Consider the following 13,360-nt stretch of genomic DNA (forward strand, 5'->3'; position numbering starts at 1 on the left):
CATTCGGTTCTGATTCGTTGTTGTAGTGGTGCATGACATATCTATAGGCGCGTGAAACGTACGAGCTTTACCTGACCACCAACAAGCAAATAGTGATCATTTCGATGGTGCAAATAGCTTCAGCTGGTTGCCAAGAATGCTAACGGTAGCAAGGAGAAAAAGAAAAAAAGCCCACCCACACACACACACTCATTCACACGCGACGCCGGATCATTTGTAGAGCGGCGGTAACCACCGTCCATCGTGGCACGGAATAGCAACGAAATAGGAAAGAATCTTCACGGGGCCATCAGCGGCTTTAGATCGAAACGCGTGTGGACGCGGTCGCGGACGTGCGAGTGTGGTTGCTGCAGTTGCTTCTTCTTCTTCTTCTTCATCTTCTTCTGCTCTGTTTCTTGTTTCCGTAATCTGTGTCGCTCTACTTCTGCATGTCCTACGTCATGGAGGTCAGAAGGAAAATCAAATTTCTCATACCCTCGACCATACGCGAGGTGAAGGTATGAATCAACTAATATTTTACTTCCTTTGTCCCCAATTTCGTTCCACAAATACATACTCACAAACCCCCCCCCCCCAAAATCTGTCCGCTGCAAAGCAAACATCCCACCGATGCTGCTTCTGGCTCTTGTGTTCCTTCGTTGTTGAACATCAAAAAAATTATAAACAAATATTTCCTTGACTTAAAGTTAATTAATTAAACTCCAAAAAAAAAAACAAGCACCAACCATGTCGATTCCAAACCGTCTATGTGTTGCATTCGATGGTTCCACAGTTGTTCTTTTTGTCTACCCCGAATGTCTGTTCTCAGTGTGTTCTCAGTGTGTACTTAAGATTTGTTTTCCATTTCCATACGCTTTTACCATTTCCCCAACATAAATCAATATGCTGTCTTTAAATTCATCTTTCGTATGTGTGTTTACATTTTAAGTGTTCAATGTTCCACTTTCAAGATGTTTCTGCAGGGAGTTCTGTTTTCGTCTAACAGAGTGGTTAACCGAATCATCCCCCACAACCAGTACTTGAGCCTTTGTGTGTCATAACGATACTCTCGAATGGAAGTGAGTGATGATTTATGGAAACAGTTTGTCGCATTGAGCTCCGACCAAAACAACATGAATCGATTTCTTATCGGAAATTGGTTACATCTGTCATTCCTCGGCATTTTTTTTTCCTCATGTCCATTTGAACCCGTACACCCGTCCGTCAAATGGGGCTACAAACGAACACACGCACGGAGGCGCAACGGAAATGAGCGTTTATGCTTGTCACATACAAAAAGATTTGTTTGCTTCATAAATAGCGACGAAATAAAAGCCTAAAAAATAAAGACACGATCCAAGCAGCACATTTCTGCCTCCCATTAAAACTCAGTTTGCGGGAAGACAACTTCACCCCGACTCCGGGTGGACTCAATTGCTTACGCGTGCACCACCATGCTGCGGGTGGCTTTTGAGTGAAAGCTTCCGGCAGCTGAAAGCCTCGTTTGCTTGTCATTTCGATTGCGCAACATACGCATACGTTCAGAACGTCGATCACACCCCCACTCCCTCGATTTCATCTCTCCCCGTTATCAGCCCCGGTACCACTCTACCGCTTATCAGTGGCAAACCAGTAAAAAACTTTGGAAAATGTTCAGAAAGTCAGAATAAATACAAAAGAAACCCACACGACGGCGCCGCTTCTTCGTGACTGTGCCACAGCAACACATCGCAAGCGAGAGGGGAACAAAGTTTACAGCACAAATACACACCGTACTGACTTTATTTCACGTGTAAGACCGTGCGTTTGCCCTACACCGTGTCACCGTGTTCGCTGTGTCCGTGAGACGCTGATTTATGTTTTTCCTGTCCGGTATGGTGATTCATTTCCTTAAAATATACCGTTTTGTTGTTTGTGTGCTGTGGCGTGCTGATAGAAAGGGATGCAAAAATGGGATAACAATTCTCGGAAGGTTTTCGGAAAACTAGCGGGTCCGCTCCATTTTTGCCAGAGGACAATCGAGCTTGTTTGGCAATTGTGTGTTGTTTTTTTTTTGTTGCCGAGGTGGGGATTTAAATCTTTGCGCATGAAATTATCCCTTCGTGCCAGTGTGGTATTTGTGCGTGTCGTTTCCATCCACAAATTTGTGATTTGTAAAGCAATTTTTTTTCGGAACCAATTTCAATCACTTAGAATTTGTTTCATACACTCAACCACAAAAACCCGGACAAAAATTCCCTGTGCCGTTTTGTGTATTCTTGTGCAATTCTAAAGCAGAACAAATAAATGTGTTGTTTTCCCTCCAATGCGATCACACCATTTCACACCAACTGACGACACTGGCCGTTTAAACCGTATCGCTAATCGCTTTCCTACACCCATTCCTAATGCGAAAACATGTTTTTATGATCCTATGCAAAAATATTCTGATCGAAACACTTGTTAAAACACGGTCAGGAACTGGAACACTTGTTGGGAGACTCTGAGTCGCAGGTACGTATTTTTCGTTTCGTTTGATTTCTATTACTACGATGCTTCTTGCTGTCCTAGTTGGGACACTCCACCCGGTTTGGCTGCCCCGTTTTTTGAAGTTTAGAAAAGAACCCACGTGTGACATTAGTTAGAAGGTGTGCGTGTGTGAGTGACTTTAGTGTAGGGATGGCGCCAGAGATGGCAGAACAACTATTCGCTTGTGTTTGATTTATGCGCCCATTTGTGCTTTCCAAACAACACCCAAGCTATGCTTTACGGTAGAAAAACATGTAACGTGCATACTTTAGTTTGCAGAGAGTTGGGAAAAGTGAAAAAGATCCCTAACTAGGACACGTCACACGATTATAGCTCAATACTCACACTTATGCCGTTGAGCTGCTCAGTCTGTCACGCTCTTGTAGGCATACGAACACGCTACATTTAAACTGTATAATCCCTAATTCATAAGCAAACACTATTCATAAGCTCTCCAATCGTCAACGTATCGTGAGATTAAATAACTATCAGAATTAGTACTCAATCAAGCGGATTGTTTGCATCTGCATTGCCACCCATGTTTCGACGTAAAAATGTTGCAGGTTTTTGAGCTCAAAACAGTATAACATTAGCCAGCAATTAAGAAGGTAATGAAATGTTAACAAACTTCCCCGGGTTTTTGGGTGCTGGTGGTGCGAATCAGCTTCATCTGCTTTTCACTAATTATATTAAAACATTTCGTTGGCTTGCTGGCGCTCCGAATGAAGGATGCTACCCGTACGAACGCACACTGTTACATTACCTTAATTTGACCAAACATTCTCGTAAGGTTGCGCAACTTACAGCGTCCTGCCCGAGTGGTTGACTGACAATATGATCACGGTTAGCTCCCAACCGTATGCGCCGGCAATACACGCCGGCCATCCCGTGGACAACACCAACTGAGGCTGTTATTTTTGTTCAAAACACATCCATCCAGCAGCACAGTGTTGGCAGCAGCACAAAAACAGCCGGTCGGCCGACAATGTACCGTGTACGGACCGCTGATGGGAACGACCACTGATGAATGGACCGGTCAACATACCTGACATTGTGGACGGTGAAATTTTGCAAACATTTTTAGCAACTTTCGAAATTTTCCAACCCGACCCACACGGTTACACTTTCGCACACACGGTGCAACCGCATCGGCTTTAGTGCCAGAGGATTGTACCGTACCCGGCGACCGCCAGCCGATACATGGTACCGGAGCGTGTGGTGTAAGTGTTGCGAATAGATAAGTTCTGAATAATCCAACGGATGGTTCGTCGGGCTAGGGCAGGCTTTTTTTGTCCTATCTGTTCTGTCCTAAATACGATTAGAGTGGTGTGAACCAAACTAAACTCCCCCGAATGAACGGTTCATTTTTGCATGAAGGTTTGTGTATGACATCCATGTCAGCCTTCAGACACGTATTGTCCTTCAAACCTGACATAGGTTAGCGTTGTGGTCATTATTTCTAGTACATTGTTTTTTAGGGAGTATTAGAAGATGACAAATTAATTTTTAAATCTTTATAAAGCATTCTGATGGTGAATGAAAAAAGGTTAACATTAATTTAACACACTTCATAACTTCGTTTGAACGAAACAAATAGCAATCAGTGAGCATAGATTCCATTTTCCTTCTCTTTCGTCACGCTACACTCTGCAAGAATTTTTGTTTATTTGTGTAAGAATATATTAAAAAGACTCCATTCGTTTTCCGAATGGCATATTAAATCAAATTTATACCAATTTCCACAAAGAGTAAGGATGAAGGAATATTTTTAACAAATGTATTGATTTGCAATTCGTATTCCATACTAAGCAGAATGTGTAACATCTTTTTATGACAACTTCGAGAATAAGATAATAGTTAAATGAACTTTTAGATTCATTAATGGCAAATAGTGGCAATTATTACAATTGTACAGCCTTATTAATTAAATCAATTTAACAAAATTCGTTATAAAGCCTTCCCGAAAGCATTGTCATTGTTTCCACGTTAAACAAGTAATAAATTTAACCCCGTTTTGCTAACAACATCATCAATTTATCCCAATAATCGGAACAGTACGACATGCCAACACGAGACCACATGCCACCAGGCGTCTCCATCGGTCGATCGCAGTAGAGAAAATCGTTCCTATTTCCATCCGTTATTCTCTCGCAATTTGTAACATTTAGCCTAGGATCAAATTGGTGCCCAATTTTTGGCTATTTCACCCACACCCAACCACACAAACGCTGGAACAAGATCCAATAAAATCGATTTAACGGTCATTTGATATGTTTTACGAGCGCAATACTTGTGCGTGTAAAGGCGAAGACGCTTTGCTTTAGCAATGTTTGTTGTTTCCTTAACACACATTCCAGCCTCACGCACACCAGTGCATTCGGAGTGTGAATGTTTATGTGTGTGATTTTTTGATTTTGATATCAAATAACGTGTTTCAACGGCCCCTGTGCCTGGATTTGCAAACAAAATTATGTTGCTGCGTTGTTGCGCACCGGTTGCTTTGGTTGTGTCACGTATTGGAAGAAGCGATTATTGTGCAGCATGGAAGCTTTACCATTAACATGCTCTCTTGGGTACGTTTGCATGGCTTGCTACGCTAAGCCATATCTTCCAGCAGAGCTGTCAGTTGCTTCAAGATGTCTCGACTTCAGTTTGAGCACAAGATAATACGGTTCAGTTATTTTCTTTCACGTAGGAGTTACAATGTAAGCAAAATTATCGAAGGGTGATGCACAAAATCTCGATTCACGCTTTACTGCACTCTATGCTCCCAGTTCCTTTCGTGGTTTGAGGCCAAAGCCTCAAGTAACATCATTGTTTTTTTTGTGTAAATATATGTTTCAATACAAAAATGTATTGATTTTATCTACGGAAAATGGTGGTTATTTGAATACAAAAAAAAATATATTACTATTTTATAAATAAGAAATCTCTTCAAACGTTCCTTTGAAATACCCCGAAAGGTTTGCAGTAACAAACTAATTTTTCTTCCGAGTGGTCTTATTGTCTTACATCGATTGCCCTTACAATGAACGGGCGGAGTAACATTTCCAAACACGACCGAACAAAACCTAAAAAAAATACAGAAAAAAGAATCCGTCTGATCTTGTTCCCATATCGCATGAGCAAATGTTTGTAGAAATGGAATAAATTTGTTTTTTTCCGCTCTAGCACCCCACGGCGAGTTTGTTTTACGCTGCTCTATCGGTTTGTGGAGATAAAAAAAAAGGTACACACAGACGCATGGCGATAGGGATGAAGCGCCGGCTTTAATATGAATGATAGATGCGATGGGTTCTTTGGCGTAGAAAACCCTGCCGGATACTCTTCAGATTCATTTATATTTAAATCCATTCTACTATTCAACTTTAAGCTTTAATGGCTCATGTCCGATTTAAAGTACTTGTTGAAGCATGAGTCACATTTTGACGAGCTAATGAAGAGCTTCAAGAACTCATCACATCGGTACGGTACACGACAGTTTTGGCACATTAATTATCCTACTTTTTTTTTACTTTACTAGAATCTATTCAAACAAAGTTCGTCCTGGTACACATGGGCCCACATGTAGCAAGCGCATAAAATAGTTATATCGACCGAGTTCATGATGCTCGTTAGTGCGAGCTGTCTCATATCTCGCCTCATCCATTATGAACTTCCGCCGTGCAGTGTATGCTTTTCAACGACTTCATAAATCATGCCAATAATGATTACGGCACCACGGCGTATCCGACGGCAACGTCTAGTTGCTATCGTTATAAGGATGAGAGCTTGCGCTCTTGGCCTCCCCTTGTTTTCGTCAGCACCTCGCGGATGCAATTGGTGTTATTCAAATTTCCATTCGCTGCACCTGAACCACCAAGCCGCCGTATGCAAACGAGCTCACAGTAACCGAACGCGAATTGCAAATTACCTCTTTTTATCGGAAGTTATGTGGATAGAGGTGAGAAAACATGCAAAACGTTTCAAAGTAAATAAACGTAAAGCAAATTCACAAAAATATGATGTTATTTAACACAGCACGTCTGTCTATTTCAATGTCCAATTGAATGACTCACCACGACTGAAAAACATGAAATAAAACGGAAAATCATGCAGCTTAAACATGACGTATAGCTTGACAAATCAACAACTGCACAACCCGCCTTGTCTCGCTCATAAATCATGTTAACCATCTTTAGAGCAAAAAAAAAAATAGATCATCAAAACATAATCCGCAGCATCCATTGTCCCCGGTCACTCTCCATCCCCGGATCGGGTCGGTGTGTATGCCACGTGATAACGCGCCGAGATGGTTGAAGCGTTCGGTTAGGTAAACAAAATCCAATCCGTTGGATTTAGACACACAGGTCCTGCATAATGCAAAGGTCACAAAAAGTCAAAACGGAGAATGAACGCCACAAAGCAGCAAGCAGCTCCAATACACTGTCATAACTTTTTATGGGAACACACATGACAACGCGTACGACAGGTCATCTCTCTTATTGCCAATCTGTTACCCAAACCAACCGGTCAAAAGCAAAAAAAGCAAAGCGAAAGGTAAACTCAATCCAACCAGACCCATTTCAGTCACTCAGTACGCTCAGGGCCTTTTTCCCTTTTTGTGGTAAAAAAAGGGAACACAACACTCACACACACATACACAACACTCTACCAAATCATCGCCGAGAATTATGATTCGTCCCGAGCTAGACAAACTTGTGTGACATGGCATGTTACTAGCTCTGACCACGTCTCCCACTGGACGAGCTGACCAGTCAACGCCTCTGTCTCTGTGTGTGTGCATTTTCGTGCCATATTTCTTTTCTGCGTTCGTAGAAAAATGAAATGATAATGTGCCGAGGGACGAAAAACGACAAATCCTAACGATCCACTTGTGAACCAGTGGATGTCGCCCTGGGACGACGGATGTTGACAAACTTGTTGTCCAAAGTGCGAATCGCATCCCCGTTCGCTATCGGGTAAGGATCGTCGGTGTGTGTGTCCAGGTCCAAGTGTGCCCCGAATTCGTGTTCCATCAGTTTTCGGTAAGTGGATTACACTCCCACTGCACCGACAAGTGAACAATCAGCAGCCGTCCACATGTCACAGATCAATGTCAAAACGTATCGGCTCTCGGTGTCGTTTTTCGATCGATGTTGTAGTTCGACGGTGCGTCGAAAAAGTGTGCCCGTTTTTACACAAGCACTTTGAAGCGAATTGGTTGAGAAGCTTCTTCGTTAAGCTATCTTCGGTTGTAAACGAACCTCCATTACGCGCATTGCGGCTCCAACACACAACACCTTCAAGCTGGCCTTGGCATCGATGCAGCAAGAAAGCTACAAAAAAACCGTGTCCACCAGTAAGAAGCAACAGCACAATCGACGACTGAAGCAATCCCATTTACATAACCAATAAATAACAATTTGTTGAAATCGTTTCTTGAATGTGCCCCTGGTGCTGCTGTTGCTCATGCCGGAAATAGTCTTTGAATTGTGTATTTTTATATATATTTTTTTCTAGCTGCACGCTTCACGCTTCTAAGTTACACGCTTTATTGCAGCCAGTACGGAATACGAACCCGGTGGCACGATATTGGATCCACCAACATGTCCCTTTTTCTGATTGCGTTCGGTCCGCTACCGCTTCCAGGCAACCAGCAGGCAACGCTAGCTTCCATGGCAATCACGTCATTATTTCACGAGAGAAAATTGCTTTATTAGCCGCTTTAGATTTATCAAACAAACTGCAATACTACTGTACCAAACCGGCACTAGTCGGTTGCAATGGAAAAGAAAGGGACACGCGCAAAGTGTGGTGAAAAATGCATGAAGCATAAATTATTCCCCATAGAAATCACGTTAATGATGCATCAACTGGTATCAGCTGGACGATGCAACAGAGCACACCTGATGCACGGGGTGGTTGGCCATCCGTTTGTCGACATCTGGGACCATTTTTGTGCTGGAGGATGTGTCAGTTCTCAGGGAGTGGGTTTCTTTCTTACATGATGTGTCTCTTCCGCATGCGATGGATCGTCGAGTCTAAAATCGCAAAGCAGCTTCGAGTAAAGTATTTCCTTTGGAATACAGTTTTAATAACTCCCTTGCATGTACAGAATATTTGATAACTTCATGAAACAGTCATGGTTTGCATGTTTAGGTAGAAGTTGAGAAATTGCGTGCTGGGCATTATCTAGCGCACGACGGTGGTGCACACGCTCACGGAGTATAATTACAAAGTTTAGCCTCGTGCCGAAGGAAACAAAATTCTTAAATCGAATGAGTAGAATAACGAATTCACAACTAGAAGCACCGAAGGGATATGGCTGACAGGCAAAAGTGCTTAGCAAACACTGTGAAACAACTCCTAAACTCCGAGCACCGAGCAAGAGCAACATCAAACGTCTGGTGTGGGGTTGAAGCACTTCAAACTCTCCGCTCAAGATTGTTCCTATTTAAAATTGAAAACTTTCCTGCTGGAAAGCTTAACACATAATCTCAACTTTTTCCTAACCTCCTTTTTTCGAGATCTCTCTCCCTCATTGGCAACTGTGGAAAATGTTGTTCGGCAGTGAGCTGGTGGATTATTAGGACTGTAACCGGTTCATACATGCGCTTAAAAATCACATTCTTCAATTTCCACAAATTGAATTCTTCGCACCAAAAATTCGCATTCGCACCGCATATGGTCGTAAGACTCTTCAATAGCAATATTTCGACAGTATCCCATCATTCAATACAGAAGGTGAACAGAATCTTTTACCGCTTCCCGACGCATGTGCCATTTTCATTGTGTGTTTCGCTTTGTATGAGGCATTGGGAGGGTTTTTATTATTCGGTTTTTTTTTAAATCCACACGGCTACTGAGATGGGTTATCGAAAGCACGGCAAAGCTTACACCACAATGGGGCTAAGGCTAAGGGAACGGCATTGGGGAACGGCAATTTTTTTTATTCGGCACAAATTGAACCGATGCCTCCACATTTTCTATCATCAATCTGAAACCAGAAGCCCTTTCATAATTTTCCTGCCATGGTTACAATCAATCTGTATTCGTTACCTTCGTACCCCGTACTGGCAGCGGTATGGAAATAGACCTGCAGCAAACAAAAAAAGGAAAAGCACATTGCTGCGCTCGCTAGAGTGTGGTGAATTATGAATTATTTACAGCCCACCCATTCTACATTTTATGTTGCATTTCCCTCTCTCTCTCTCTCTCACTATTTCTCTCTCATTCTTCTGGTTTATTCGGTTTTTTTAGCAAACACATTCATGCCCATAGCATTCATCTTCTTTCTTTCTTTCTATTTTTCCAGCAGGATAAATGTTGACATTCAGGTGTTGTTTGTTGGTAACCGTCTGGTGTTAGGCTCGACGGTCAGCTTGAACGGGATTCCTTGGGCAAACGGTACGACGGTACGTTACGACTGCTTAGCAGCAGCCGGGCAAAAGCAAACCAGCTTGACCAATTTCCTGCTACTTTACTGCTGCTGTGTTTTACCTGTTTTTTTTTGTTTTTCATTTGCCTGAGATTGATCAATTTGTTCGCGAAGCGTTTTGCTGTTTATTGTGTTCTGTCAAAGACTCTCTACTATCCCTCTACCGCCGGTGCCCCTTTCTGTGGCCATTTCTTGCTGCGCTTTGCTACTTTCGTTAGTGCCGACTGTGTGCCGCTGTCAGCAAGTAAACGGCAAAACTTCATATGGAATGAAAAAGGTGCTTCTTTACTAATGTTCTTCGCCTGTTCATAATAATAGCAACGACCAACTGGTTCTCTCGTTTGCTCCCGCTTGCCGTTCATTCTGTTCGCAAAACAATGTGTTACACATTTACACAGTCACCTGTGTTTACCTCTCAAGTATTCATTTTATGCATTCATTCTCTATATTATTTCGTTTTTTACGAACGCTTACCTTTAACCTAGCAAAACATTCCATTTTTCGTTTTCCTGTCTGAAGTGACATCAAACAGGAAGTTATTTTTGCACTTTTTTGTGGCATGCATACTTTCTTTCTTTAACTTTTTCCACCAATTTTTCATTGTGTATAATATGTTATAAAACATCTGAAATTAACACCATTTTGTGCATCTTTTTTGTATTATACAACTTTTTCAGTAGTCTTAATCGTAAGACCAACACGATATTTTTAATACAAACTCGTTAGCGATCTCTGACAAATCTAGTTCACTTCTGTTCGAAAGTAACATTAAAATATCCAATCTATCAACTCAAAACTTTTCCCACACGAGCCGAGTTTGGACCGGGCACGTCGGGAGCATATGACGAATCCGAAGCTGCGTGTCAAATGTACGCAGCCTTATTGGGCAGATATTTGATTTCGCATCCATCAAACCGTCGCTGAATCGGGATCGGTTCGGCTTTCAGCATCCTTCCACCAACAAAAGAATAAAAAAACACACACAGGCACCCCAATCCTGTCCTTGGGGAACCATTTGCAAAGCGCTCCCACGAAAAAGGTTGTTTGGTGGTTGTGCCTTCCGGGTATGAAAGGAGCCGTGGCCACCGTACAACCGAACCGTTTTGCTGGATGCGATGAACCGCAACGAAATCGCCCCGTTGAATCGATACTCCCATCCACGCGCGGCTGTTGCCACGGTGAGGAATTTAATCCCGTCAGGAGTAAGCTCTTTTCTTCTGGCCGGTCGAAAGGATTCGTACCCACAACATACTCACATCCATCTGTCTGTCGCGAACCCCAAATCCCATCCTCATCGCTGCGTTCCAATCCCCAGGCCGTGATCGATCGATTTGGCTCGAGTGGCATTTGAAGATTCGAAAATAATAGAATCAATCGAATCGTCTCCTGAGCGCGCTGCCGACCCGATATGTCAGGGAGCAGTCATCTACGCGAAATGTGATGAGTAGTATGGGATTGAGGGACACACGAAAAACTATCCAACCGAGTCCATCGCATCCGGACGTGCATGGAATGGTTGGGCATTCTTTCACCTTCTGGGACAATACAGCTAACGTGAAACAATAAAAAGAAAATTCGTCTCGTTCAATAAAAATCGCTGTATGATTGGGCATCGTGTTGGGCTCGAAAGGCGAAAATTCTTCTGAATTTGCCGACAAAATCTCGAGGAACGTAATTACAGGAAATACCGCTTTTTGGGTCCGAATGCTTTGGTTTTTGTCTGCAGAATTCTACTAAATTTTATTTAAAAAAAATCGTCTTGTCTCAATATTTTATTGTTCGAAAAATTTAACACTCTCGTTCTACAAATTAATTACGTCTTATCACATTGCACAATCAAGTACACAAATATTTTTATATCGCACCATTTGAAGAAACATTAACCTACGCTACACACTTTCCACTTCACAAATACCACTGCTATACATTTTTGTTACGATACTTTGTAAGCTAAGAAGCGTGTTGCGTTGTAGATAAATTCCTTTTTGCTTAGCCCCATACACACGTACACATAGTTTTTTGCCTGTGGTAGAGCAGCGATAATTTATGCTCTCACCACATTGTAGTGCGAACTCACTAACTCACTAACGAACAGAACAGCTTCGTTTTCATTTGCATCGTTTTCGTTACCCCCATACATGCGTTCCTAGTCTCTACCACCAAGCAACTTGTACGCAACTGCACTAGCGAGAGTCGCATGGGACACCATGCGCCTCCATTCACCTGTATCTGCTTTGCAAACGCTTGCTCTCGCTCCAGTCGCAACTGCACTGCCTGTAAACAATGATAAATCCATGCAGAAAAAAAAACTTGTGTTAAACAACAACAACAAAAAAACCCTCTTAAACCACAACCGACGGTAGTTTGTAGCTAGTTTTGGGCACCGACCGGTCGCACACACGCGATTGCACCAACGAAAACAAAAAAAAACACCGGTGCCGGTAAAGGTATTAACATACGAGACAAACACTAACATGTGGTCTTTTGTTTTGCTTCTTTTCCACCCGCCGTCCGCACTTTTGTTGACCGGATCGCTTTTCGTCCACCCAGATGGACCCGACGAATCCGAGTGCAGCAGCAACAGCATCCGGAGGGGCTATACTACCAACATGTTCGACCATATCGTCCGCCAGTTCACAGATGCACCACCCAAACCCGGCGTTCGGTGCGATCGCATCCGGGCACGGGGCCACCGGAAGTGGATCCGGCGGCGGCGGCGGCGGAGACCACGCGTCGAGCCTGCTCAGTCCGACCCTGCTCTCGCCGGGGACGAACACCGGCACGGCCTCGATTGCGACGTCGCGCGACGAGGAGGACGACTCCAGCAATCAGGCATCGTCCGGCAGCAAGGGTTCCGGCCAGCGGTAAGTGCTACCACGCGAACGATCGGGAACACCCACCCACCCCGGATTGCGAACCGTTTTGAACCGTTTTTCGGTTTTCCACCTCCCCCGCCCTCTCTTTGTGACATTCCCATCCCGTGTGTGGCATTCCGTGGTGTCATTCGTCGATAACGCACTCCGGAGGCGTCCGCGCATTTTGGGGCGGAAATTGTCCAATTAAAACCCAACCCTCAAAGGCACGGTCGTGTGCGTGTTGGGTTCGCTATAAGCTGTACGCAAACTCTATGTATATATTAGTCCCGTGAGCGCACATTTGTTGATGTGTTTAGTCTTGAATTGATTACCTGCCTAATTCATTGTTCGTCGTCGTTCTCGTTGTCCCACGTGCCCATGGAGGGTTCTTCGTTTACTGGTCTCGGTTAATAAATTATGGCTGCTAATTTAGTCGTCATTGGCGCAGACTCGCTCCACACGGTACACCTGGCCGGACAGAACCTTTTCACATACACACACATACACTACAACACACGAACACGGGAGGACACTTCCTTACGTTCGGAACTCCAAAACTTCTTGCGTGTGTAACAGGACGCCCTTTGTTGCGCACCCC

At 43.5% G+C, this 13,360-nt stretch overlaps 1 protein-coding gene across 1 annotated transcript in view; it reads left to right on the forward strand.

Moving 5' to 3' along the window:
- LOC128309490 (uncharacterized) overlaps window positions 1-13,360 on the forward strand; it is a 45,679-nt gene that overhangs the window by 9,284 nt on the left and 23,035 nt on the right. Inside the window, exons 2-4 of the mRNA XM_053045895.1 lie at window positions 2,437-2,472; window positions 9,785-9,884; window positions 12,458-12,771. Coding sequence (XP_052901855.1) covers window positions 2,437-2,472; window positions 9,785-9,884; window positions 12,458-12,771 — 450 coding nt within the window. The remainder of the gene's footprint in view (window positions 1-2,436; window positions 2,473-9,784; window positions 9,885-12,457; window positions 12,772-13,360) is intronic.

The sequence above is a fragment of the Anopheles moucheti genome, chromosome 2, assembly GCF_943734755.1.
Source record: "Anopheles moucheti chromosome 2, idAnoMoucSN_F20_07, whole genome shotgun sequence".
In the NCBI taxonomy this organism is placed as follows: domain Eukaryota; kingdom Metazoa; phylum Arthropoda; class Insecta; order Diptera; family Culicidae; genus Anopheles; species Anopheles moucheti.